The 24030-nt window shown below is 33.9% G+C and overlaps 1 protein-coding gene across 3 annotated transcripts; it reads left to right on the top strand.

Annotated features, from left to right (window-relative positions):
- Positions 1-9262: 9262 nt before the first annotated feature.
- LOC126820971 (ubiquitin carboxyl-terminal hydrolase 1) lies at positions 9263-23150 on the top strand. Of its 3 annotated transcripts, none has more exons than XM_050549202.1 (10): positions 9263-9322; positions 10538-10794; positions 11388-11515; positions 12533-12660; positions 14159-14236; positions 14712-14815; positions 15209-16806; positions 17855-18041; positions 18699-18803; positions 20584-23150. In XM_050549202.1, exons 2-10 carry the CDS (start codon positions 10634-10636, stop codon positions 20879-20881), a joined length of 2787 nt encoding a protein of 928 aa, XP_050405159.1. In that variant the 5' UTR covers positions 9263-9322; positions 10538-10633; the 3' UTR covers positions 20882-23150. The 3 variants fall into 3 exon arrangements, with proteins under 3 accessions (XP_050405159.1, XP_050405158.1, XP_050405156.1); XM_050549201.1 differs by lacking the exon at positions 9263-9322 and adding an exon at positions 9394-9531; XM_050549199.2 differs by lacking the exon at positions 9263-9322 and adding an exon at positions 9426-9570.
- Positions 23151-24030: the final 880 nt, after the last annotated feature.

Below are 24030 nucleotides of genomic sequence, written 5' to 3'. Positions count from 1 at the left end.
CATATTATTTTGTTCTTCTTTTGCAATCTATGCACATCAAATAAAGGTGATACACATGTCCATACTCAAATTATATAAAGGAGCTACCTAAGATATATTTGAGTATATAAAGCTGTATAATTGTATGTGAAAAACACGCCGAAACGCTTAAACTACCTCAACCCCTGCATTACTAATCCAACCTCGTGGGTTTTCTCCGGGTCCTCCGGTTTCCTCCCACTGCTAAAGACCCCTACGCGCAAGCGAATTATTGAAATAAAATTAAACCATATGTTAGTCCCGAAATGACCTAGTTTGTGTCGAGTGGACGTTAAACTCCATTTCTCTCTCTCTCTCTCTATTCTGGAACGTCCTATCGAGTATCCTACTGGGGTACGGATGTCGCTTTATCGAGACACTTACAAGGCAAAATAAAAATAACACTGGTGTTTACTATTATCTGGTTAAAAATAGGGTCATTCAATCGGAAATTTAACATGAAATACTGGGATCGGCGATTTTTGCCGCAAGATTCAAAATCTGCAACGGTCCAAAATCATTTTATGCGGATATTGCATCGTTTTTAAAGGAGCTAAACCTCTAACTCAATATTATCCATAATATTCAAAATTTAGACTACGAATTACTAATATGTAATATTTACGACATTACGAGCATTTTAATATCAGTGCACGACATCGTGTACTCTATGGAGTTTAGTGCCAATAGTAATTTAACAAAAAATAAACAATGCGGAAATAATTTTAAAAATGATTGACTCACAAACAGTAAAACAATAATTAAAAAACCTGTGGAATGGAACAAGCAAGCGCAACAGCTTGGACTGGTCCCGTATTTCACCGAACAAAACTGATTAGAAATTACAATAATCTTTTTTAAAAATGACTGTAAATCACTTTATATACATGTCCTTTCATATTACATTAACATGTACTTTTAGACCCATTTTGGTCTATTTAAAGGTTCCAACGAATAGAGTTATACGCCCTTTAAGCAATGAGACTGATCGTGTCCGAATGACTCAACGTTTTTAAGATGAAAATAGTGAATTTTACTATAAATGACATTTTTTTTAAATTTTGGTGTTTCATTTATTTAAATAATTAAATCCATGCACGTTCAACATACATAATTATGGCAGTGTTCCTTCAAAGAGAAAACAAAATAAATGATTACACAAAATATTGTAATGACCGATATATTGATTGAAATACGAGTAACCTACTCATAAATTAATATAGCACAGATTTCAGCGTTGCTTGTTAATTATGTACAGCTGTGGGACATGAAACGGTCGATTTGATAAGATCTCGTTATTAACCCAGACGAAATAAGAGATATGGGATGTTATTGAGGGTGACAATTTCATACCCTGTTTGTATTTGCGTCTCGAAATTGACCTATAAACAAACTTTGTGTCTGAATGCTTCCAGGCTTAAGGTCTATGACGGGGATATTCCCAGGGGTGTTCTTACTTTCCCAGCAGCTATTGTTTTCCAGGTAAAATCATTGGACCAGTACTAATTAGGGTAACAATGGTGTTAAAACTATAGTCTTTTTCATATCAATATTAACCACTTTACATAAAAGTTATTTCATTAACAAATTTAGCATGTACATATATATTTTTCATATCAATATTAACTACTTTACATACAAGTTATTTTATTAACAAATTTAGTATTGTGCATGTATATTTAAAATCCGACTAAATGTGATATCGAATTTCCGTATTCATATAAAGTCGTCAAACCAGTTAATAATCTTTGTTTTTCATCATGTATTCTTCTGTTTAATTCTATGTATTTTCTTTTCTCTGGACGTGAAACGCCTCCATTTCCATATTGTAAAATTTGTATCTCTGTGTAACCCTGTTCTGACTTTAGTAGTTCTATGAATCTAAAAATATTCGGATGGTTTGACGATACTTTGAATGCCAACCTTCAACATTGTTGGTTGTTCTTGCACCTTCAGTATAGAAATGGTTCCATAAACTTATATCTACACCTTCGACCCACTGTTCTGTAATAGAGTCTGCAAATTCGCGAACCACAGGAATATCCATACCCGCGTCTTCTAAGGAGTAAAACCAAAAGTCTTCAATATCACCAGGTTTTATAAGGGCTAACGCGGCCGCTCGTTTCACAAAACTAGTCACAGAATTGTTCTCACCAAACAGTTTCTGCAAACCATGTTTCTGGGGATTTCTCCAGATAGACTGTCGGAAATGGAACATACAACCTTTAAGGGTGCAGTTAAATTCTAGACGAACTGCATTCTGTGCTGCTACTTCGAAGTCTGTGAAGATGGTAGTTGGTTGTAGGTTTAAATTTAATGAACTGGATTTCTCTTTCAGTATCTGGAAAAATTTTTGGTATGTTGACTTTTTTTTATCTGGCATAAGGGCGTAACATGTTGGTACCAATAAAAGTATGAATAGTGTATAGTTGGTAATAAAGGCTTGGACAAATAGCGAAGGTTCCGTCGCAGAATAGGATATCGACTGCTGCTAGTTGGTAGAGATTTTCTTGGGTGCATAATACTAACATCTTATTCTGGTATTCTGCATGAAGTAAGAAGTTTTCACCATTTTTTGTTTCTTTATAACATTAAAGCAGTTCTACATCACATCGGTTCTTTGGTATAGTTGGTAAATTTTGGGATCTGGCTCGATATAACATGGAATGTGCACTGTAAAAAGTTGGTACAAACTTTACACAGTCATCTGCTTCTGAAACCCGTAAATCTGAAAAAATATCAAAAATATAAAACTATTATAGTATATATATCTTTATATTAATTTGGTTGGATCAGCTTGATAATTATGGATGTTTCTGTATAGGTAGTAACCAGGTCATTCCTGGTATTGCAAGTAGCAGGGCATTCACGAACAGTACACCTCCAGTGAATGGTGGCTCCTCTTCTTGTCTTAACACTAAACTTATAATTATCATAAACTAGGCTTCGAGTACCTCTCGAGTTTGGAATGAATCTAACGTTTACCTATGCATTAGCCATTTTGGAATGACATACAATTTGAACTTTCAACTTTTTAATAAACTTTTATCATAAACAGTGTTCATCGTAATTAAGTATAAAATTAAACTGACATATGAACGAAAAATCAGACAGTGATTTATAGTTCACACATGTCATAGGTTAAATTGAACTGTTCATGCGATAATTAAAACAGAGTATAACTTACTAATCTATAACTAATCCCCAATTCGCTTAATTAGTAGGGTTAATTTGCTGGGAAAGTGAGAACAAACCTATTCCCATCCATTGTATCTGCTAAAAACAAAACGCAATGTGAACCAAATGTGATAGGAGCACAACGATGGCTTCGACAGCCAACCAATTAAGCATCTCTATAAGCAAAGGCTTTCGGACCAGTCTTCGTCGGGGATCTCTATATTTTCATGAGGTTTAGATTGGTAGGATGATCTGAAGTCGACTAATTACAATTTGCGTATTACTAAACAAGCCGAATAGAGAAATGATAGTGGACCCAATAGTTAGAAAACGGAACGATTACAACCAACAGTTACTTAAACCGGGTTTGTTGTTTCCAGTTAAATATTGTTTCCAGTTAAATATCTGACAACCCTCTAACAACCGATTGGTACATTTGATCAAGATTTGCCACAACCAGACGTTTCTTTCATAATATAAAATTGCAACATAAGTAATATTTGATTTTCTATAGAAAGAGTAATATCCTATTCTCCGCCCAATGTCATTTTTTTCCCTTTGGTAAATTACTTCTCTTGAAAACCCGATGTTCCAAGGCGTAACCTCAAATGTTAAAATTAAGATGAGAAATTTATATCGCGCTCGGTATTAAAGATGCATTATGTAAGAGCTAAGTCTACCTATTGGAGGTCTTTATTTCGGCTTCAAATTAATGTGATATAAACATTTATTTAGACAATTATTTACCCGGCAGGCCGAGATTTAAATAGATTTGAACACCCGCGAGCTTTAATGATAAAATAGACAATCGAGGCTTAGTCTCGGTTGTCAAAGACCGTTGCTACATTGAAGATACATTATGGGAGATAAGATAAAGAGATGGCAGTTCTCGCTATAATAGTTAAAAACTTGATAGTGTAAAGGTAATTTGCTGGAAATTTCAGTCAAATTGATCCACTATGAGCCGAGAAAGAAGCGGGTGAAATTTTTGCATAGTCTCGGTCATCATTACTAAAATCATTAATATAAACAGCATAGTCTCGATTATCCACTTTTTCTGATTTAATTATCAATAGCCGTTAGCGGCATATAGGAATCTAATCCAGCCAACATCGAAGGCTAGCTTTGACATCGAGAGTTAATTATGGTCTGGATAAGTTAATTAATGTCTAATTGATAATTTAGATAACATTTCCAGCCTAAAGAAAGACTTGTAATAAGCAGATTTTGCTCTTGCATAATGCATGTTTAATAAATGCTCTACGCTAAATTTACAAACAGTCATAACTTCGCTCAGAATAAAGTAATTTGAATGAAATTTTCCATATTATTCATTTTTAGTATCTATTTTCGAACTATTATAGTAACAACGATCGGATCTTTATTTAAATCTTACATAATGCATCTTTAAAAGGAGCGAGAAAATAATAATTGGATATGGGTGATTTCTTACTTATCAATGCCCAAACTATTGCTCAATTTTTCTTAGATTCTTAAAATATATCGTTTCATGAAAAACACTATCCGTGTTGGTATAACAGTGGGCGGAATGTATACCATTGTCATGTGGAGATTGTTCCCGACATTAATGTCAGTGTGGAAATAAAAAGACTTGAATATAACGCTAGTAGGCATTCGTGCATGTTTCTTTCATCAATACGGGCTAATATTGATTATTGGGTATACAAGGTTTACAACGTGTTTCGTTACCTGGATAACCTTGTACTTTTAAAATTATTTACAAGAAGAATGAAAAAGGGATAAAATTATTATTTAAAACCGGTTAAACTGACTCGTAAATTGCCATTAAATTTCCTTTAATAGCAAACGCTTACAAAATATCAACATTTTTTTTTTTTATAAATAACACTCAAAATATCTAATTTAGTATTTTTTAAAAACCTAATACTGTCACCCACACACGAATGTCCAAATACGTTTGCTCTATAAAAAAATGCAAATCGTCACAGAATTTTAAAAAGAAAACAGTAATGGTGGCGTTACTGCAAGTAACATACTATAGAATGTGGACCAGGTATTTAATATTCGAAATAAAATGGAATTTAACGTCCTACTGCAATGCACGGGTTTTCGTCCCAACGGAACTACTACACTGTCCCTCGTCAAGCCCTCGATCCAACACCACTGACAAGGGAGAACCAGGGCGGAAAAATCCGATGAATTTTATTTCATATTCGGTCATGCTCAAAAGATTAATTTGTTATCTAATACCGAAATTCTCACTATATAAACAAACCATCGACACTTTAGGTTCGATTCGAATAGTCGTTTCTCTTGTGTAATGCAAGAACTCTAAAATATGTGTACATGTATTCCATTTTGACCGGGCACTATAGATTAAAAACACATAACACAAGATTCGATAATGCTCAAAATAAATGTTTAATGGCCCAATACCACTCTTGTTGTAACTGAATAATATGTCCCAATCTTTATTCTGGTCAACAAATTGTACTATTTTACAATATTCCAATTAATTGGTGATACAAATTTCATCTTAACACACCTAATTTAAAAAATTGGAAAAATTCAACTAAATGATTTGAAAAGCCTAACGTAAACCTCTTCAAATGTGACTTGAATTTAAAAATATTTTCGAACCCTCTGGACAAGTAAAATAGGATGTAATGGATAATTTACACAACAGGTAGGACACTTAAACATCTAGTACTTAGAATAAGGCTATTTTTTATTTTCTGGAGCTGTCAAGCCAGCAAGAGTGTTATTGTCCCTTTAAAATGAAAGTTTATAATAACTGTGTTGTCTTCAAACGACAGAACTCGAGTTAATTAATTTCGTGGGGATTTTGTCCAACCCTGGAGGGTTTTTTTTTTCGTTGAGTTTGTGAGGTAAAGTTAAGCGATTGGCGTAAATTCGAATATGTTCCATTTCTGAACATAACATGTAGCAGCGATCATTCCTTTTACAGACATTGAAGGTTCCATAGCGCGTGTTTTTCGCCACCGAATGCTGGACTTGTAATAATAACTTCGATTCTGGTGGTGGAAGGGGATAACAAGTGGTATAACGCGTGCGCTTTAGATCACAAGGTCTGTAAATGAGTGAAATAACATCGTTTCGACCCTATGCTTGTGGTGTGTGTGTGTGTGGGGGGGGGGGCGAATGGTTAGTGCATGTGCGTTGTATCATAAGGCCTGTCATTGAGTCAACTGGCGTAGTTTCGGTTCCCCGGTTGTACGTGACAAGGAGTAGGGTCCAACCTCGTGGAGTTTCTCCGGGTTCTCCAGTTTCCTCCCACTGCTAAAGACCCCTAAGTGCAAGTGAATTATTAAAATAAAATTGAACCATATGTTAGTCCCGAAATGACCTAATTTGTGACGAGTGGGCGTTAAACCCTATTTCTCTCTCCCTCTCTTTGTGCACAACAAACAGTAGAGGTTTCTCCGAGTCCTCCAATATGTTCCCACTTACTGGATTGTACCATGATATATATTTGTCCCGAAATTTCGTAATTTGTGTAGAATGGACGCTCACCTCTCTATTATAATAAAATGGTTAGTATATAGTATATTTATTATCGATAAAATACATCAATATCAGCTTTGTATGCATAATATATATTTTTTTCTTAAGTAGCTCTAAGTATATGTCGTGTCTATTTATTTACGACCTCTCGTGTGATCGAAGTTCAAGTATTATGCAAACACTGTATTGTTTTTCTTGACTTGGTCGTTATACTGTGTCAGAAAGATGGCATGTGTGATAGATGTGAAGTGGGGCTTAATAGATCGTGGGAACAAATACGTTATAATTGTTATATTTACGTCTGTTTATCATTATTTTTTGATTCATGGACCATCAAAGGAGGTATCTTTGTTCTTGATATCAGGATCGAAGCCATGGCAAATAATTATTGGTCATTCAATGTCTCCTGTTTGAAGAAATCATACTATGAATATTTACGGAACATACTCAACCAATATTCATTAACTTGCTTTTTTTTCTGTACCTTAACAAACTGGTCCCCATTGAATCTTAACTTAATAATGATCATTCCAATATGAAGCTCTGAAGCTAGCAATCACAAAAGAGTGGAAATTAAGCCTCATATCCAAATGCTATTTTCCTCTACCCCCACCAATCCTAATTTAAGCCACTAGAATTACTCTTCAGTAAACAAAAGGGTTGCAAACATATACATATACTCTATTAATAGAAAATGATAGTAGAGAAATGGGCGAAATGAAATATGGTGGGAAACAATTGTGTGCAAAGCTATCTATATGGAGTAAATACTATATACTATGTTTGAAAGTTGTATATTGGATACAAAGCTCCAAGAATTCTAATTTATGTTCTTTCATAGAATTATTCTCACAAAAAAATTGTATAAAATAAAAAGAGTAGGTGATAACTATATACTGCTCCTTTTGTATAACGGAAATTGAAAGAGTAGAACACCTTTACTATCATTAAGAAATTGTGGAATGATGTTTTCAAGTATTTGACTATTATTGAATATAAAGACACCAACTTAACAATGGAAGAGATAATGATCGGTAAAGTTGGGGCTCCGTCCATTATCTGTTGTAAATACTACACATATATTTAGATGTACTTTATCAAAGAGTAGTCCAATAGCCTACAGGGTTTGCTTTGGCATTATTGCCTTCCAATACCAGGTGGAAAACATATCTCTATATGAAATGATAAATTTGACATATTCTTACAGAAATGGAACATGTATAATATCAATAAGAATAATTATACGTTACACTCTTAATCGAATATACAGGTCACAATTCTATGGAATACAATTACTGCTTTTTAATCGAATGTATTATAAGAATATTGATACTAATTACACCCCTTCTGATGGACCCATGTCTATTTATATGTATTATGGCTGTGCAATATTATACTATAACACGTACGTTCTTATATATGCTTGTAAATAATTGAAGATGAAAAGTGAAAAAATTAAACAATCCCCCCCCCCCCCCCAACCCCCCCCCCCCAACAAAACAATGATAATGCGGAGGAATGTGAAGTAGATTAGCCTACACTAGGCCTATAATAACCCCAAACCTATTCATAACTAGTATGAGCGTCTAAGGAACAGGAACCGTGAATATGTACTGTTATCGAATTGTGACAGTTACATTGGAAAAGATCCCATTACATTGACATTAGACCGACTTTTTCGCCGGCGAAAACGCGTACCTGCAAAACGGGCTTATAAAGGCATTTTTTTGCCGGTCGTACTTGGACTATAAGTCTCCGCTGAATTTTTAATCTACCTGATATTCTGTTATAAAAGTTGGGTTAAAATCATATACCACAGTCTGCTCACGCTTTTAGAAATGTAAGAAGTTTCTATTGTATGCAGTTCAAGGTGAAGAAAGGCAGGAGGGTGGGGGGGGGGGGCAACAGATGCAAGAGTAGACTACTAGCTGCATAAACATACACATGGATTGACTGTCCATTATTTATTTTTTGATAATAATAATAAAAAAAAACGAGTAATACAATTAATCTATTATATTAACAAATGAATTATTGAATCGTCTTAAATAGCTATTGTTAGACATGTAAATTCTGGGCCCTGTTTCTCGAAATCTTAACTAAAGATAAAATCCAAATTTTAATAGATACTTCAATTTTGATTGGCTTAGCACTAAAATCAATCTAATATTATCCAATCAAATTACTAAAATTTGGATTTTATCTTAGTTAAAATTTCGTGAAACAGGTCCCTGGCCCCTTATTCACAAAAACTTAAACTAAGATTATACAATCGAAATTTTAAGACATACTGCAATTCGATTGGCTGACCAGTAAAATCAATTTGCACATATCCAATGAAGTTGCAGTATTTCTTAAAATTTTGGTTGTAACTTAGTTTGATTTTTCGTGAATAAGGGCCCGGATCTACAAGTTCTACTTTCAACCTAATACAAATATTTTATAACTTCGTTTCGGTTTCTTCCTCTCACTAATTCCGAATTTTAAATCAACCGATACCAATATCAACTTCCGGATCAAAGATTAATCTAACTCTAGTAAGTTCCGTTTTAATAAGATTAATTATTCTTTTCCAATTGACATTAGTTGCTTTAATTTAGTTTCACTTACGGTTAAAAATGTACATATAACTTATCTTTTACTGGACATGTTTGCTTCCAAGTTTAAATTTTCGTTTCGTATGATATTATTTTAAATCAGTGTTTTGTAAACAACTTTTCCCGCTCAAGCTTATTTTTTTGTGAACCATCTGCTTATTTCTCTGTAGTAGTACTGTAGCATACCGATAGCCCTATTTAATTACCTGTTTGCGTCTCATTTGCTTGCAAGGTATGAATCAAATATTGTTTACAAATCTGTTATTAATTTGTAAGTTGTTTCTCTGACAGCAACACACACACACACACACCATTGCTATAGTAGTCTTCCCAGACCCAGTCCCAGTCACTAATACAGTAATAGTGAGCCAGGTTGAATCTGCATATAATTTAGGCTACCTGCTATCGCTTGTTTTTTTTGTTTTTTTCAACAATTCGTAATGTTAGGAAATCAAACCTACGCTGATTCACTCAAATATGTGTTTTTTTCAGTCTAGTCGATTTGATTTGCATTAATATTCCCAAAAGAATGATACATCCACTTGTTTCCAATATTTCCATTATGATTATAATGATGTCCTTCGAGCTTTTAACGGAGACCATTAACTAAATGCCATGATGATCAGTACATTATATGAACAGTATTTTTCAGCCTAATCTTATTTCTATTTGTTATGATTTTATGATCACTTTCACTTTGTTCCTTTTCTGTCTTAAAAGAGATAAGAGAGAGAGAGAGAAATGGGGTTTAACGTCCACTCGACACAAACTAGGTCATTTTGGGACTAACATCTTAAAAGATAAATTGAACTAGGCAATAACACTAATGGTACTGGTACACATGCAAAGTTATCAGAGCATTGGCCAAGAAAGTTTATCAGGATTTTCCGATGTGGTTTCCCCTTGTCAGTGGTGAAAGACCTGACAAGGACAGCTGTCCAGTCATTCATATGGGAGGAAAAAGCAAGGTCCCGTGTATACATTGGCATGCACGTAAAGGATCCCTTGGCAGTTGAAATTCGATATAAGAATAGGCCATAGTGCTGCTGCCTGGGCAAAGTTTCCCTCATAGCACACTGTATGGCATATGCCTGTCTTCATTGACCCAGTATATTAGGAGCAGAACAGTAGGATGTTAAACTCCATTTCATTTCATTTCACAATTGAGAAATATATTTTCTAGTTGAATGCAGTAATATGATTGCTTAATTTCATATTTGTTGTGTTATGTAATTCAGGAAAAAATGGAATGAATATAAATTATAAAATTACACCAGTCAAGTCATATTGATGAATCTGCAAGACTGAACAGACTTTTGGTGAAAGAGGAGAAAATGGTGGTTGCATTTGAAGATAAATTAGCACCTGTGAAGAAGCGCCCAAGGCTTTCATTAAAATCCAACAGGAAGAACACACCAGCTGCTGGTTGTGTGCCAAGCACAGCAGATGAAGCTAACAAATGCCTTTATGGTGAACCTAAGCTACAATCTATAAAGTAAGCTTAAAGCAGTAATAAGTCTATGCAGTCTAGAATAATTTTGTCATCATACATATAAATTAGCTTTTGATAATACCAGTTATTGAAAATGCATATTAATTTATATATTCTAACTGCTTAAGCTTTGGTACTTTCTTTTTCTCCCATAATATTCATTTCTGATCACTCTATTATGTCATGTACTGTAAACTATGGAAACCTGTTGCATTTGGGGGGGGGGGGTCAATCTAAGCTTCTCACTTTTTTATCCCTGAATTCTTACTTTTGAAAGTACTTACCGATGACCATGCATGTAATATTGCAGGTTTTAACTCCATGCAATGGTTGGAGATGGTTTGTTTTTATAACATAAATAAAAATATTACTGCTTGAAGCAAATGAAAGTAGTGTTTAACATCTTGTCAACACTACCTACATGTAGGTCTGTTTGACGAAGTAAGCTGTTGGTGGGCAAGTATTGCCTTGTCCGGCAAGCTATGTCTTCATTCTATAAAGATTTTCTCCACCATCTATTAATAGTTAGTTACAAACAATGTGTTAAGAAAATACTGATATTTACATGTACATTAAATGTTTATTTTACTTTATAGTGAGGAAGAATGTAATGGTATTGGTGATATAGATGAAGATGTACAACAAGAAGTATCAAGAGAAAGTGAGAGTTGTATACCTGTTGAAGAATCACTAGTACCTCCAGTAGCATCGCTTGTAAATTTAGGTTAGGATCTCTACATCATAATGTTTTCTATTTGGCCTTGTGGGTTTTCTCCCCGGGTCCTCTGGTTTACTCCCGCTGCTAAAGTACCTAAATTCAAATTAGTGAAATGAAATTGAACCATATGTTAGTCCCGAAATGAGCTAATATGTGTTTGTGTCAAGTGTTGGGGGGTGGGGGGGTGGGTGTAAGCCCCATTTCTTCCCTGCCCCCCAATCGACAAAAGCAACTAAATCGAAAACTACATAGTGTTAATACTAAGTGTAGGGGGACTGCACCACACACCACAACAATACACAAGAAATTCTATGGACAAGGCACAATACACAGAAATCGCAAACAACAGATATCAGATCAAGTGAATGATCCTGGAGCTAGTCGTAAGCGTCCACTGCACTGTAGTCATACAGACTTCACTCAAATTGAAAAACAAACTAACAATAAGGGAATATTTCCCAGATGTTGTATTATACTACCGTGACCAATGATCGGCTATGTGCTACATGGAATATAAATGTAGATACTTTAAAGATGCATTAGTTAAGAGTTTGATAAAAAGTTGGCCATTCTTCCTACAATAATTCAAAAATTCATGTAGATGATAAAAAAAGAAAATATTGAAAATTTCATGCAAATTACTTCATTCTCAGCCAAGTTATCATTGTTTGTAGTTTTGACAAGGTGAGTGCACAGTGGTAACCAGGGCACTGGTATAATCCTGACTTAGCCTTGCTTTCCCATTTTTAAATTGAATTTTTCAATAGCGAACCGTTTTAATCTAATGAAAATCTTGAGTACCTGATGCCATCGAGAGTCGATTATAGTCTTGTTTTGTTAATAAATGTCTAATTAATAGTTTATATAACATTTCAGGCCTAAAGAAAGACCTGCAATAGGCAGATTTAGCTCTTGCATAATGTATGTTTAAAGTAAGTGTTGAAAAAAAACACAACCTGTGTCTATTTATTTATTTGTCTTATTTCAACATAATATGATTTTTATTTTATTTTATTTTTTTAGGTAACACATGCTTTCTGAATAGTGTATTACAAGTGTTAAGATATACACCAAGGTTTATGACATGTCTAATAGATCTGTTTAAGAATATTGTTGTAGTGGAAAAGGCTGCAAAAGAGAAACTTTTAAAAGTATGTAATGTTGAAAATATTTGCAGTATGGTACAGCTTTTAATTTGGATGTCCATTTAGACAAATTGTGGGATATATTGAATATTTTGGAGTATGATAAAGTTTGAATATATTGTATATATTGTGTCTTGTGTATGAAATGCAATGAAATGGGGTTTAACGTCCTACTCTTCTGCTCCGACTGGGCTAATGAAGACGAAAATAGGCCATACAGTGTGCTATGAAAGAAATTTTGTGGACGGCAACATGACATCCTACTTTTATATTGAAATCCAGCTGCCAAGGGATCTTTTATGTACACACAAATGTCTACACAGGATCTTGGTCTTTTGTACCATCCGTATAACTATATGTATACATTGTTCCTCGCCAGGCCCTCTGTCCTGCACCGCTGACCAGGGAGAACCATGTCGGAAAATCCTGATGAACTTTCTTGGCAAACACTCGGATTAAACAAGGGGCCTCCAGGTTAGCGCGCTAAAGTCTTTCTCACTGAGTCATTGTGGTTCCAGACTGTGCGTGTGTGTTTATATCTCCAGTTCAATTACTAAATGCCATTGAAACATCGTTTTCAATTGGGATCACAATGACACAGGGATGTAGCCACACCGGGTGCTTGCGCTCGGCACTATTTTTTGCCACCCAGCACAAAGAAAAAATCGTAGAAAGACGCCCAGTCATGTTTAAACCCCTTCGTCCTTCTCTGTACACAAGCTCAGCGCTCGAAATATACCACGGCAAACAGCAAAGCCATGGTAAAAGCCGACGCAAACCATGTCTGCCACGGCATAATTTATTTTTCTGTGCTGTAGTAGACCCTATCATCCCAAATTAGTTTAAAAGAAAGAAGTATTGGTATTTTGTTTATTTATATTTAGAAGTTGTGTAGGTCTATTCATTTTACAATTCTACGGTCTTTAAATTTGTATATTTGCCGTAAATAGGTCACCTAGACCAATTTACGGCACTCCAATGTTAAAGGTTTGGATGTCGTAAATGGTGTCGTAATTCGTGAGACACAAGTCAAATAAAACAACGTGTTTTAATTATCAACATCTACCTGTTGTCATAATTCGTTGTACTCAAATAAAACAGAAACACCGTTTTAAGAATTGTTTTAAATTTTTAATCTCAAAGTAATAAAGTAATATTAGAAAAACCAAAAATCTGAGAAACAGAGTGGGGTAGGGCAATTTTATGCTTGGTCGGTTTGTGTCAAAAAGTTTTTAGATCCCTAGCAGAGTCTCTGTATCATTGATGAAAATTAAGTGAATTTGGTAAAAATTTGAATATATAAATGGAAATTTGATTTGCACTGAAGCAAATACAAAAGGCAGCAGATGCTCTGAAAATACACCAAGAAGGGTTGAATTTTCATAAAAGACCACGCCCCCCTCCAAAAAAAAAATTTGTCATCGCTACGCTCGGAAACAAGTTTTTCCACCACTCAGCAAATCCTGGCTACATCCCTGATGACATTTTCTCTTTAACATTTCAGGAAGGCCCACCAGATGAAGAATCTGAAACTAATGAAGATGGGAAACTGTCTATGGAATTGGTCAAATGTTTATATCAGGTAATTTCAGTGTTTATTAACCAATAGTGTAGCATGCACCACAGAATTCTCATTGAAACTGTGCATTCCGGTCATGATATTGTTATATCTGGTAAGACCAAAAATACCATTGTGGAGAGGTGCACTATGGCAGTTTGATTCTCACAAGCAACTATTTCGAAGCAATAGAGTCACTAGTCAGAGTAGCTGAAAATTCACTGTTGGCTGACAGGAATTGTTCTGTAATTGACAACACGTGTATGTTAATAATACAACATAATATATTCTTTACATGTATGTCTTGGACCAGTCCTGGTCGGCCCAAACACATTTGTTTATATGAAAATACCTGTCCTACTCGCCTTCATTTCAATACTGTTTTGTTTGAAAAATTAATAATTTTCTGCCTTATTGGATATGAATGTTATGGTAGAAAATTGGGTGTTTATACAATAATTATTTAATTCTTATATGTAATCCTTTTTAACTTTTTAAGCTGTACAAAGATATGGAGAGACATGAAGATAGATATTCAGAAATGGCTAGTGCTGATGTTAGTAGTATGGCAGTTAAACCAAATAAAATACTGGATATTATCAGGTATTTACATAAAATCAGTAATTTTTTTCAGGTTATCGGGTGGTTTAAGCTCACATTTCTAATAGGAGTAGAACTCGCTAACTTTGTAATCTAAGACAAATTTGGTGTAGGTCACGAATTATCTAAATGCAAAAATAGATAATCAAGACTTTTTTTTATTTTCATCACAACAGCGACAATGACGAGCAAGGCTACAAGGTTTTTAAAATGAGTACTTCTCGGCTAAGAGTGAAGTAATTTGACTGAAATTTTTAGAATATTCCCATTATCTATTATTTAATTATTATAGTGAGAACTGTCAGCTCGTCTAATCTTCCATAATGTATCTTTAATAAGTTAAACCTTTGATATCCTGTAGATAATTGTTAAATTTCATTATTTGCTCGATTTCAGGGAATTTAACCCAATGTTTGAGGGTAATTTTCAACATGATGCTCAGGAACTTCTTCGGTGTCTTTTGTGTTACCTTGCCGATGCTGAAAAAGCCTGGAGCAAAAAACATGAGGAGGTGAAATCTTACATTCCTGTAGCAAAACCACAACCAAAGATGAACCACATAATGAAACAGTTTCTGACAGCCTGTGAGAAACCGAAAATTAAAAGTGAACCCAAAACGCCTAACAAAGATTTATTAGATGAAATTCATACAATTGGAGAAATCAAAACAGAAAATGGTGACATTAAACCATTGGAGGGTAATTTAATGAAAAAAACTAATGGCAGTATGCCAGATGTTGAATTAAAGAAAGATGGGGTGGAAGAACTTGTCAGAAGAAGAGGAAGACCAAGCAAAAAGAAGAGGAAATTAGAGATTCCACTCAGTACAAAGGAACCCAACCATAACCCATCATTGAAGTCAGACAGCAGTCAACCAGGAATTAGCACCATGTTTTCCAAAAGTGAACAACCCCGTAGGAGACTTGGAATGCAGCGAGTGGTTGTTCGGCCGAGTACCAACCCAACACAACTACCTCAAACTAATCTTACTGATATCAACAACAACGAAGACCTCAATCATGATCATAATAATAACGAGAATGCTTTACCTAGTCGAAATATGTTACGATGTAGGTCATACGAGGCGTTACCAAATCCGAGTAAATCTTATCTTGTTTCTCCCATGAACAGATGCTGTAAAACTAAACGGCTTCAACTGAAACTAGAAAAGTGCGACAGTGTGTGCAACAGTCCTCTTAAGAGTGTCAATGCCACCCATGCCATGAAGAGCTTGAATTCTATGAAAGAAATGAATAATTTGTCTCCAATTGCGAATTGTCAAATTCAAGTAAACGGGAAAGATTTAATAGGAAGCCTTAACCCAGGTAGCGCTAAAAGAAAGATGTGTTTTAATGATGATGAAGAAAATCCGATTGATTCCATTACAAATGCAATATCTGAGACTTTCTCTCTTAAACCTCATTCTAAAACAATAGAACTGAGTCCTTCTACATCTAAGACCAACGGGTGTTTCTCAAAATCACCATTACCAATTATACAATCCCCCAGGAATCGACGCAGTGCCACTCCAGACAATACACCCACCAAGTGGAGCCGATGTGAACGTGCCCGAAGCCAATCGCCAAATATTTTGTCTGTTTCTCCAAGAAGACAGTCGCCGAGATTAAACAAAAAATTGCAAGATTCTGCCTCACTGTCAACGTCATCAGAATTATATATGAAAGTTTCTCCTGGAATGTCATCACTTGCCAAACGTAAAGTTAATTTCAGTGAAAACCCAGCGTCTTGTGCTCATAAAATGTCTATGAGACCATGTGTAAGCCCATTACGTTCCCCTAAGAAGAGCCCAGGAAAAGAAAAGGGAACTAACTGTGATTTTGTAGAAAAATTATTTCAAGGGACAATGATGTTAAAGACTAAATGTATGGAGTGTGAATTTGCTAAAGAAAGACAAGAAGATTTTCAAGATGTCAGTGTTCCTTTAAGAAGAGAAAAAGAGGATGTTGATTCTGATGAGGATGAAACAGATAAAGGTACTATAGTATAAATAAAGCAAAAAAAATTAAGCATGAAAATATTGTGAATCTTTAATTTCAGAATGCTTTTGCTGCATTATATCTAATTTTTTTCACAACTTAATCCATGTTAAAGTGTACTCAGATTGATTATTTAATATTTGAAGAGTCCATGGGAAGAACGATCTAAGTCACATTTTTGTCTTTTTGCATAAAAGGCAAAACAGACTTTTGGACGAGAATGAGAATGCTTGACGGAATGGAACAACGAGTGGGTTTAATTACAACTTCAAAATGATGTTTAATACGAATCATAATTACCAGTACAACAACTAACTTCCACTTTTCAGCCAAATTAAGGTCAAAGAAAGGGTACGATGGACGTATTTGTCCGGGAGGCCATTTCAGAAGGGCCTTGGTTCGATGTGACTCTGATCGTTTTTACCTGAAATTGATTGCTCCAAAGAAAGCTTATACAATTTGCTACCAGATGGCACTATTAACTGGGGTTCATTGAAAAAGTGCCTTAGATCGTTCTTCCCCAGGGCTCTTTAGTTAAGAAAACAAACTAAACCATCAAAGGTGCAATAGATATTCTTCCAGCTTTAATAAAGCAACCAACTGAGTAGATGTTGTTTCAGTATTTTTATACTTCCCTTTATTTTTTTGTTTATTGCGATTGAACTGCATTGGTTTGTTGAGTATAGCACTGGCTCACAAGCTAGGAGGTCCCAGGTTTGGCTGAAATGATACCTCTGGATTTTTATCTTGGTCAGTAATGCAGTACAGAGGGCCTGGCAAGGGATGAAGAATCAAAATCTTGTGTTTACCATTGGATGCATGTTAAAGATTCCCTGACAATTAAAAATAGAAATATAGAGCAGGCCGTATCTCTCGGCACACCACATGGCATATGCTGATCTCCATTAACTCAGTTGGTGTAGGAAAATCGAACAACAAACCTTGTTTTATTTTTGCTTACTGCACTCTTAAGAATACTAAGATACCACATTTAGCTTGATATTAAAGTTTAAGTAAGTACAAGAATATAATATTTTTTTTTTAGATGGTGTTGATGACTCCTGTTTGTCCAAGTTAATGTCCGCTTTTTCTGAAGTAGAGAGATTAAGGGAAGATAATAAATATTTTTGTGAGAATTGTTTTCGATACGTAGAAGCAGAGAGATCTCTACATTATGAAGTTCTACCTGATGTCCTTACATTACATTTAAAACGTTTCTCTGCCTCAGACAGGTGACTTTTATATATATAAATAGAATTAATTTATGATATTTTGATCACATTAATGTGGGCTATGGTACATGTATATAACAAAAACTCTTTTCCAAAAGTACTATATATCCATTTCAGTTTTGGGGTAAAATTGGACAGTTTGCTCTGAATTTTAATATATTAAGACGATATTTCATATATACTTTGACTAATAAATGTAGTTTTATTTACTGGATATTCTGGGGGTTGGGTGGCCGAATGGTTAGCATATCATAAAGCCTGTCATTGAGTCAACTGGCGTGGTTTCGTATCCCCGGTTGTACGTGACAAGGAGTAGGGTCGCCTGTCCAACCTTGTGGGTTTTCTCCGGGTCCTCTGGTTTCCTCCCACTGCTAAAGACCCCTACGCGCAAGCGAATTATTGAAATAAAATTAAACCATATGTTAGTCCCGAAATGACCTGGTTTGTGTCGAGTGGACGTTAAACCCCATTTCTCTCTCTCTTACTGGATATTCATTAATCGCAAGGATTAAAATATAATTTGATGCCGTGACTTTTCACAGCCCCCAAATATATGCTTGATTTACAAATTGTTTATTGTTTTACTTATGTCAATACTTATGTTCAAATCTTCTTCATTTAAAACATATTTCTTACTTATTGGTGTTTTTTTTGTAGGTTGTTTGGTAATTTATGTAAAATAAATGATCATATATCTATACCATTAACACTACCATGTTTACAGTATCAATGTCCTAGATCTTGTCGTAAACCTAATCATACGTAAGTTTATATTGTTAATATACAGTTTTACACCATTGAATGTGATACATGTAAGGGGTGTTGGGTGTTTGAGTCGTCTAACACTTGTGCTTTAGATCATAAGGTCATTGAGTCAAGTAGCGTAGGTTGACCCTAAGCTTGTACATGACTAGGGAGTAGGGTCACCTATCCAACTTCGTGGATCCTCTTTAGTGCTAAAGTCCGCTTACATGGAAGTGATTTATTGAGATAAATGACCTGGTTTGTGTTGATTGGACACTAAACCCCATTTCCCACTCGCTTGAATGTGACAAGAATGTTTTGATTATTTCTTTGTAATGTAGGAACAAGGGTTTTTCTACTGTGGCACCAAAAATTACAAATGATGTAGCTAAAATGAGCTACTACTGTCTACAGCACCACCACATTTTCCAAATACTGTTTTATATAATAATAATAATTTTATTTTCAATGCATGTAAAGCCACAGACCCATATTACACTCAATATATGTTAGCTCATGAATATTCATATTGATGATCGACAATTTTAACATCTATAAATAAATACAATTCATTTTCAATATACATGTACAGTCCATTTGATACATTTGTACAGTTTCATTTTTCAGTTGATCAGACATACTTTCAATATACAATGACTATGTTATAAGTGATTATATTTATTCACTTTGTACTCTGTGATTGTGCTTTATGTTTAGATTTTGATTTTATGTAATTGTCTCTTTTCAAGAATGCATGATATACAAATTTGCATATATTATTCATTACATCATCACATTTACTTTGTAAACAGTGTAAGGTTGATTCTCTATAATCCAAGTATGTGCTCACTTTATACAAAACTCTTAAATCGGTATAATTATCACAAATTCTCAGAAAGTGTAATTTGTCCTCGACCACAGTTTTGCATTTAGTTATACAGCAAAATTGACAATATCTCTCATAGCTATTTACACTGTTCACTCGACCTGTGTAAATACATCTAAATTATGACTACTCAATCTGAGTCGACGGTAAGCGACTCTATACAATTTATTTTCAACACATGACAGGTATTTCTCTGGTTCTAACAGAGATTTTATCTCACAATAGAATTGAGGTTTACTACAGCTTTCTATGTTTTCATGCCATTTCTGGGTACAACAATCTTTAACTCTTTGTTTGAATGTATACATAAAATTGTTTGAATTTCCTACTTGTTGACAGATCCAAACATATTGGAAGCCATAGATACTCAGTAATTCCTTAATCTTGGTACTGTAGCCCAAGTTATCCTACCAGCATTATGTAATTTTAGTAACATTTCATAACACCTTTTTGGGTATCTTTCATCACCCATTTCTAATATTTTTAGCCAATACTTAACGCACTTAGGGTTATATATGACATATAGCGGTGACCGCCCCAATTCCCCAAGTGAGGCACAGTTTGTTGTGGTTGGTTTTACACCTAGGATTTTCTTGCAGAATTTGTTTTGCACTGATTCTATTTTACTATATACTTCAAAACCCCAAATATCAGCACCATAACATAATATTGGGACAATCATATGGTCAAACAGAAACAGTGCCCTTTCATGACTTAGATTGTAAGTGTTAATAAACTTATATATAGGATGCAGAGCTCTTTCTGCTGAAAGACATAGTGATTTGATAGTTCGGTGCCAGTTATTGGTGCTAGTAAAGTATTATTATGGTGAATATCATAATCGACTAGTCGGCAACCTAATCAAACCTAATTAAAATTGGCTGTCCTGAAACCAATCTTTGTTCTTTTCAGGTACTCTTTGTATGGTATTGTTACACATGCTGGTACAACTATTACATCTGGTCATTATCTTTCTTATGTAAAGGTGAGGTCAAATGACATGGATAATATCAAAATGTATTCTGACGGACCAAATTCTCACTTAATGGACCATTCCTCCAAACACAGTGTAGCATGGTATGAGTGTGATGATGAAGCCATTCGCATCTTTAGTGATGAAGAATTTCGAGAAAAATTAACCGGAAAAGAGGCATCATTAATGGGAACTCCTTATGTTTTATTTTATCAACGTCAAAGTATGAAAGTCTGAATAAGGCCACATACAAAATACAAATAATATTCTTGTTCTCAATATAATCCCTTGTCCCTTAAATTACCACATGTAATTGTTTTAGCCCTAACTGGAAGTAAAAAAATATTCATGAATCCAAAAATTGTGTTGTAGGCTTATTTATCAAGTATAATAATGTTGTTGACAATCGTAAATGATACTGGATAATCATATATTCCTATGAATAACATGATAATCTTGAAATGTGAAGTCTTTTAGCCCAGTTGTGATCATTTGACAAAATAAACATACAGAAATAAAAACCACTGTCTCCCATCAGATTTTTTATTAAGGATTGTCTGAGGATCAGAATATGTATTTTGTGTGGCCTAATAGTTATTTTTGGTCACAAACTCTTTTTAATAGCATGCAAAACATGCACATTACTGTTTAAAATGTACACATTTTATAATAATAAATAGACAAAATCAAATTACAAGTGATCGAATATAATTGTCAATAAAAATGTACAATTCTGTAAATATTTTTTCTTGTGTGTGTACTTTAGTCTTCCGTTGTTATATTTGTAATAAATATAAAACATGATACTTATTCTTTTTATACATCCACATGAAAATGTATATTGTTGTTGCCCCTGGACGTCCAGTCAGTCAGGCAGTCTGTCCATCCACAAATTGTTTGTGTACACTGTACAGTTCACAATTTTTATTTGATTTTGACGAAACTTGAAATATAGGTTTATCTCCCCAAGATTACAGTTCCTTTCGATCGAACCGTAACTTCATGGATTATGGTCCCTGATCATGTTTTTAGCTTTTGGACACTCTAGATGTCACAAATTTTATCCAATTGTGATGAAACTCAAAATGTAGGTTAAGAACCCACAAATCATGATTCCTTTCGATATTTGTGCATATCGGGTTGTAATTTCCTACCACAAATTGTGTTTTTAGTTTGTGGCCCATCTAGAGCTCAATATTTTTGTCCGATTTAAAAAAAAAACATTTAAATATATCACTGTAACTCCATAAGGCCAGTTGAGTTAGAATTTTGTGAAAATCGGACCAAAACTGCCCAACAAAATGGCCACTCCTTGTCACAAATAGTGTAAAGGCATGTAATACCAAGGGCTTCCACTTCGAAATTTCCCCAGCTTAGAGGTCACAACTTAAACCGATTTTCTTGAAACTTGAAATGTTTGTTTATATCCCAAGATTTTGGTTCCTGACAATAATTGTGCATATCGGAATGTTACTTCCTGGATTATGGACCCTGATTATACAAAAAATCGTGTTTTTAGTTTGTGGTCCCTCTACATAGAGGGCCTTGCAAATGACAAAATGTGTCTTGTTGTTCAAATGGGACGCAAAACCGAAGTCTATCCATGTACAATTTTCCCTCATACCACACTGACATTGGTATGTTTTATAGCATTGCTACAAAAACTCCTTCGGTATTTTTTTCATAGTATTGCTACAAAAATATCTTTTGGCAAATTTCATATTTTTGATACAAAAAAATAGATAATTTCTTATATTTTTTAGTATCACTACAAAAGATATTTGGAGTATCACTACAAAAGATATTTGGGAAGTTTTATAGTATTGCTACAAAAATCATTTGGTATGTTCTGTGGTATTGTTACCAAAAAAAAACATTTAGTATACTCAGAAATATTTTTTGATAAGCGTCATATATAGTATTGCTATTAAATAATCACTTGGGATGTTTTATAGCATCATTACAAAAAAACCTTTAGTATTTATCACTACAAACCCTTATTATGGTTAAGTGTATATTATTATTACAAATTCATTTGTTATCTTTTATGGTATTGCTACAAATAAACCCTTATTTAGTTAATAGTTTTATAGTATTGCTACAAAAAAATCTGTTGATGTGTTTTATAGTATTGCTACAAAAAAATATATTTTTAAGAATTAATAAATAAATGTATGGTGTATTATAGAAGAAAGACATAGGTACTAGTTGATGTATTATTTAGCCAAGCATGGTCTAATTCTGATTATTTTATTTTAATGATTTACTACATATTAAATTATTGCTTTCTTTTATATTTACTCCTATTGATGAATTTTTTAGTTGATATCTGCATACTAATTAGTTTACTTTTATTTATTTTTCATAGTTGTATACTTATTAGTTATTACTTATCTGATTTGTAATTTATGCTTTGTTTATTTGAATTAATATATAATTTACCTGAATTAACATGCATGTATATGTATACACTAAATAGTACCCATATTATGTTGTTGTTTTTTTTTTTTAAAAAAACAGATACAAATTTTTCATTTTTAGAGCTTTAGTAGTTCACTTCAATGTGCTAATCCACAACTAGGCCTACTACTTTCTAATAATTGTATTATCAACTTCATGGTTCTACATGCTATCAAAATAACAATTAGTTTCATCCACTATAAAATAGGCTTTATCTCATTCATCACAGCATCCATGTAGTGCACTGACCTTAGTTTTGCTCACAGTTTAATATAAACATTCCCGGTCTAATTTCACAATTAAAGTCTGTTAGAGATTTTTTACAGTCGGGTTATCGTCTTTGGATTATGGAAAGTTAGAAGGGCATTGCTCAATTGATAAAAGCCTGTCATAAATTGACTCCAAAAACAAGGTTATTGAATACATATATATTTATTTATTCATTTATAATAATAAATTTGTATAGACTGAGAAGTTTATTTCATTCAATTGTATTAATGAGGTTGAGTAGACTTGAGAGAAAATATTTTCTACCAACTGCATATATATATGTCTCCTATTTTATATAATTTTTTCTTTGTATTGAAAAATTATTAAAGAAATGAATAATAAAATTTGTCGTTTTATTTACTCATAGATCTGCTATTTACTGAAGCAGTCATAAACAATGGTAGGCACTAGTACAGGACCCTGAGTTCACAAAGCATTCCCAGACTTAAAAATATACTCAAATTTTTTTAAGTAAAATATAGCCCTTTGTAAAACTTTTGTTGTTTTAATGTATCAAATAAATCAGTAAAGTTTTGTGTTTCTGGATCAAAGATATTGAAAGTTGAGTAAATTCTTAACTTAAACATGAGAATGCTTTGTGAACTCGGGGCCAAGACTTGGACAGGTGAAAAATGGAGGGAGGGGGGAACAGCACA

The sequence above is a fragment of the Patella vulgata genome, chromosome 5 (genome assembly GCF_932274485.2).
Source record: "Patella vulgata chromosome 5, xgPatVulg1.2, whole genome shotgun sequence".
Taxonomy (NCBI): domain Eukaryota; kingdom Metazoa; phylum Mollusca; class Gastropoda; family Patellidae; genus Patella; species Patella vulgata.
This window is presented reverse-complemented; position numbering and strand designations above follow the sequence as displayed.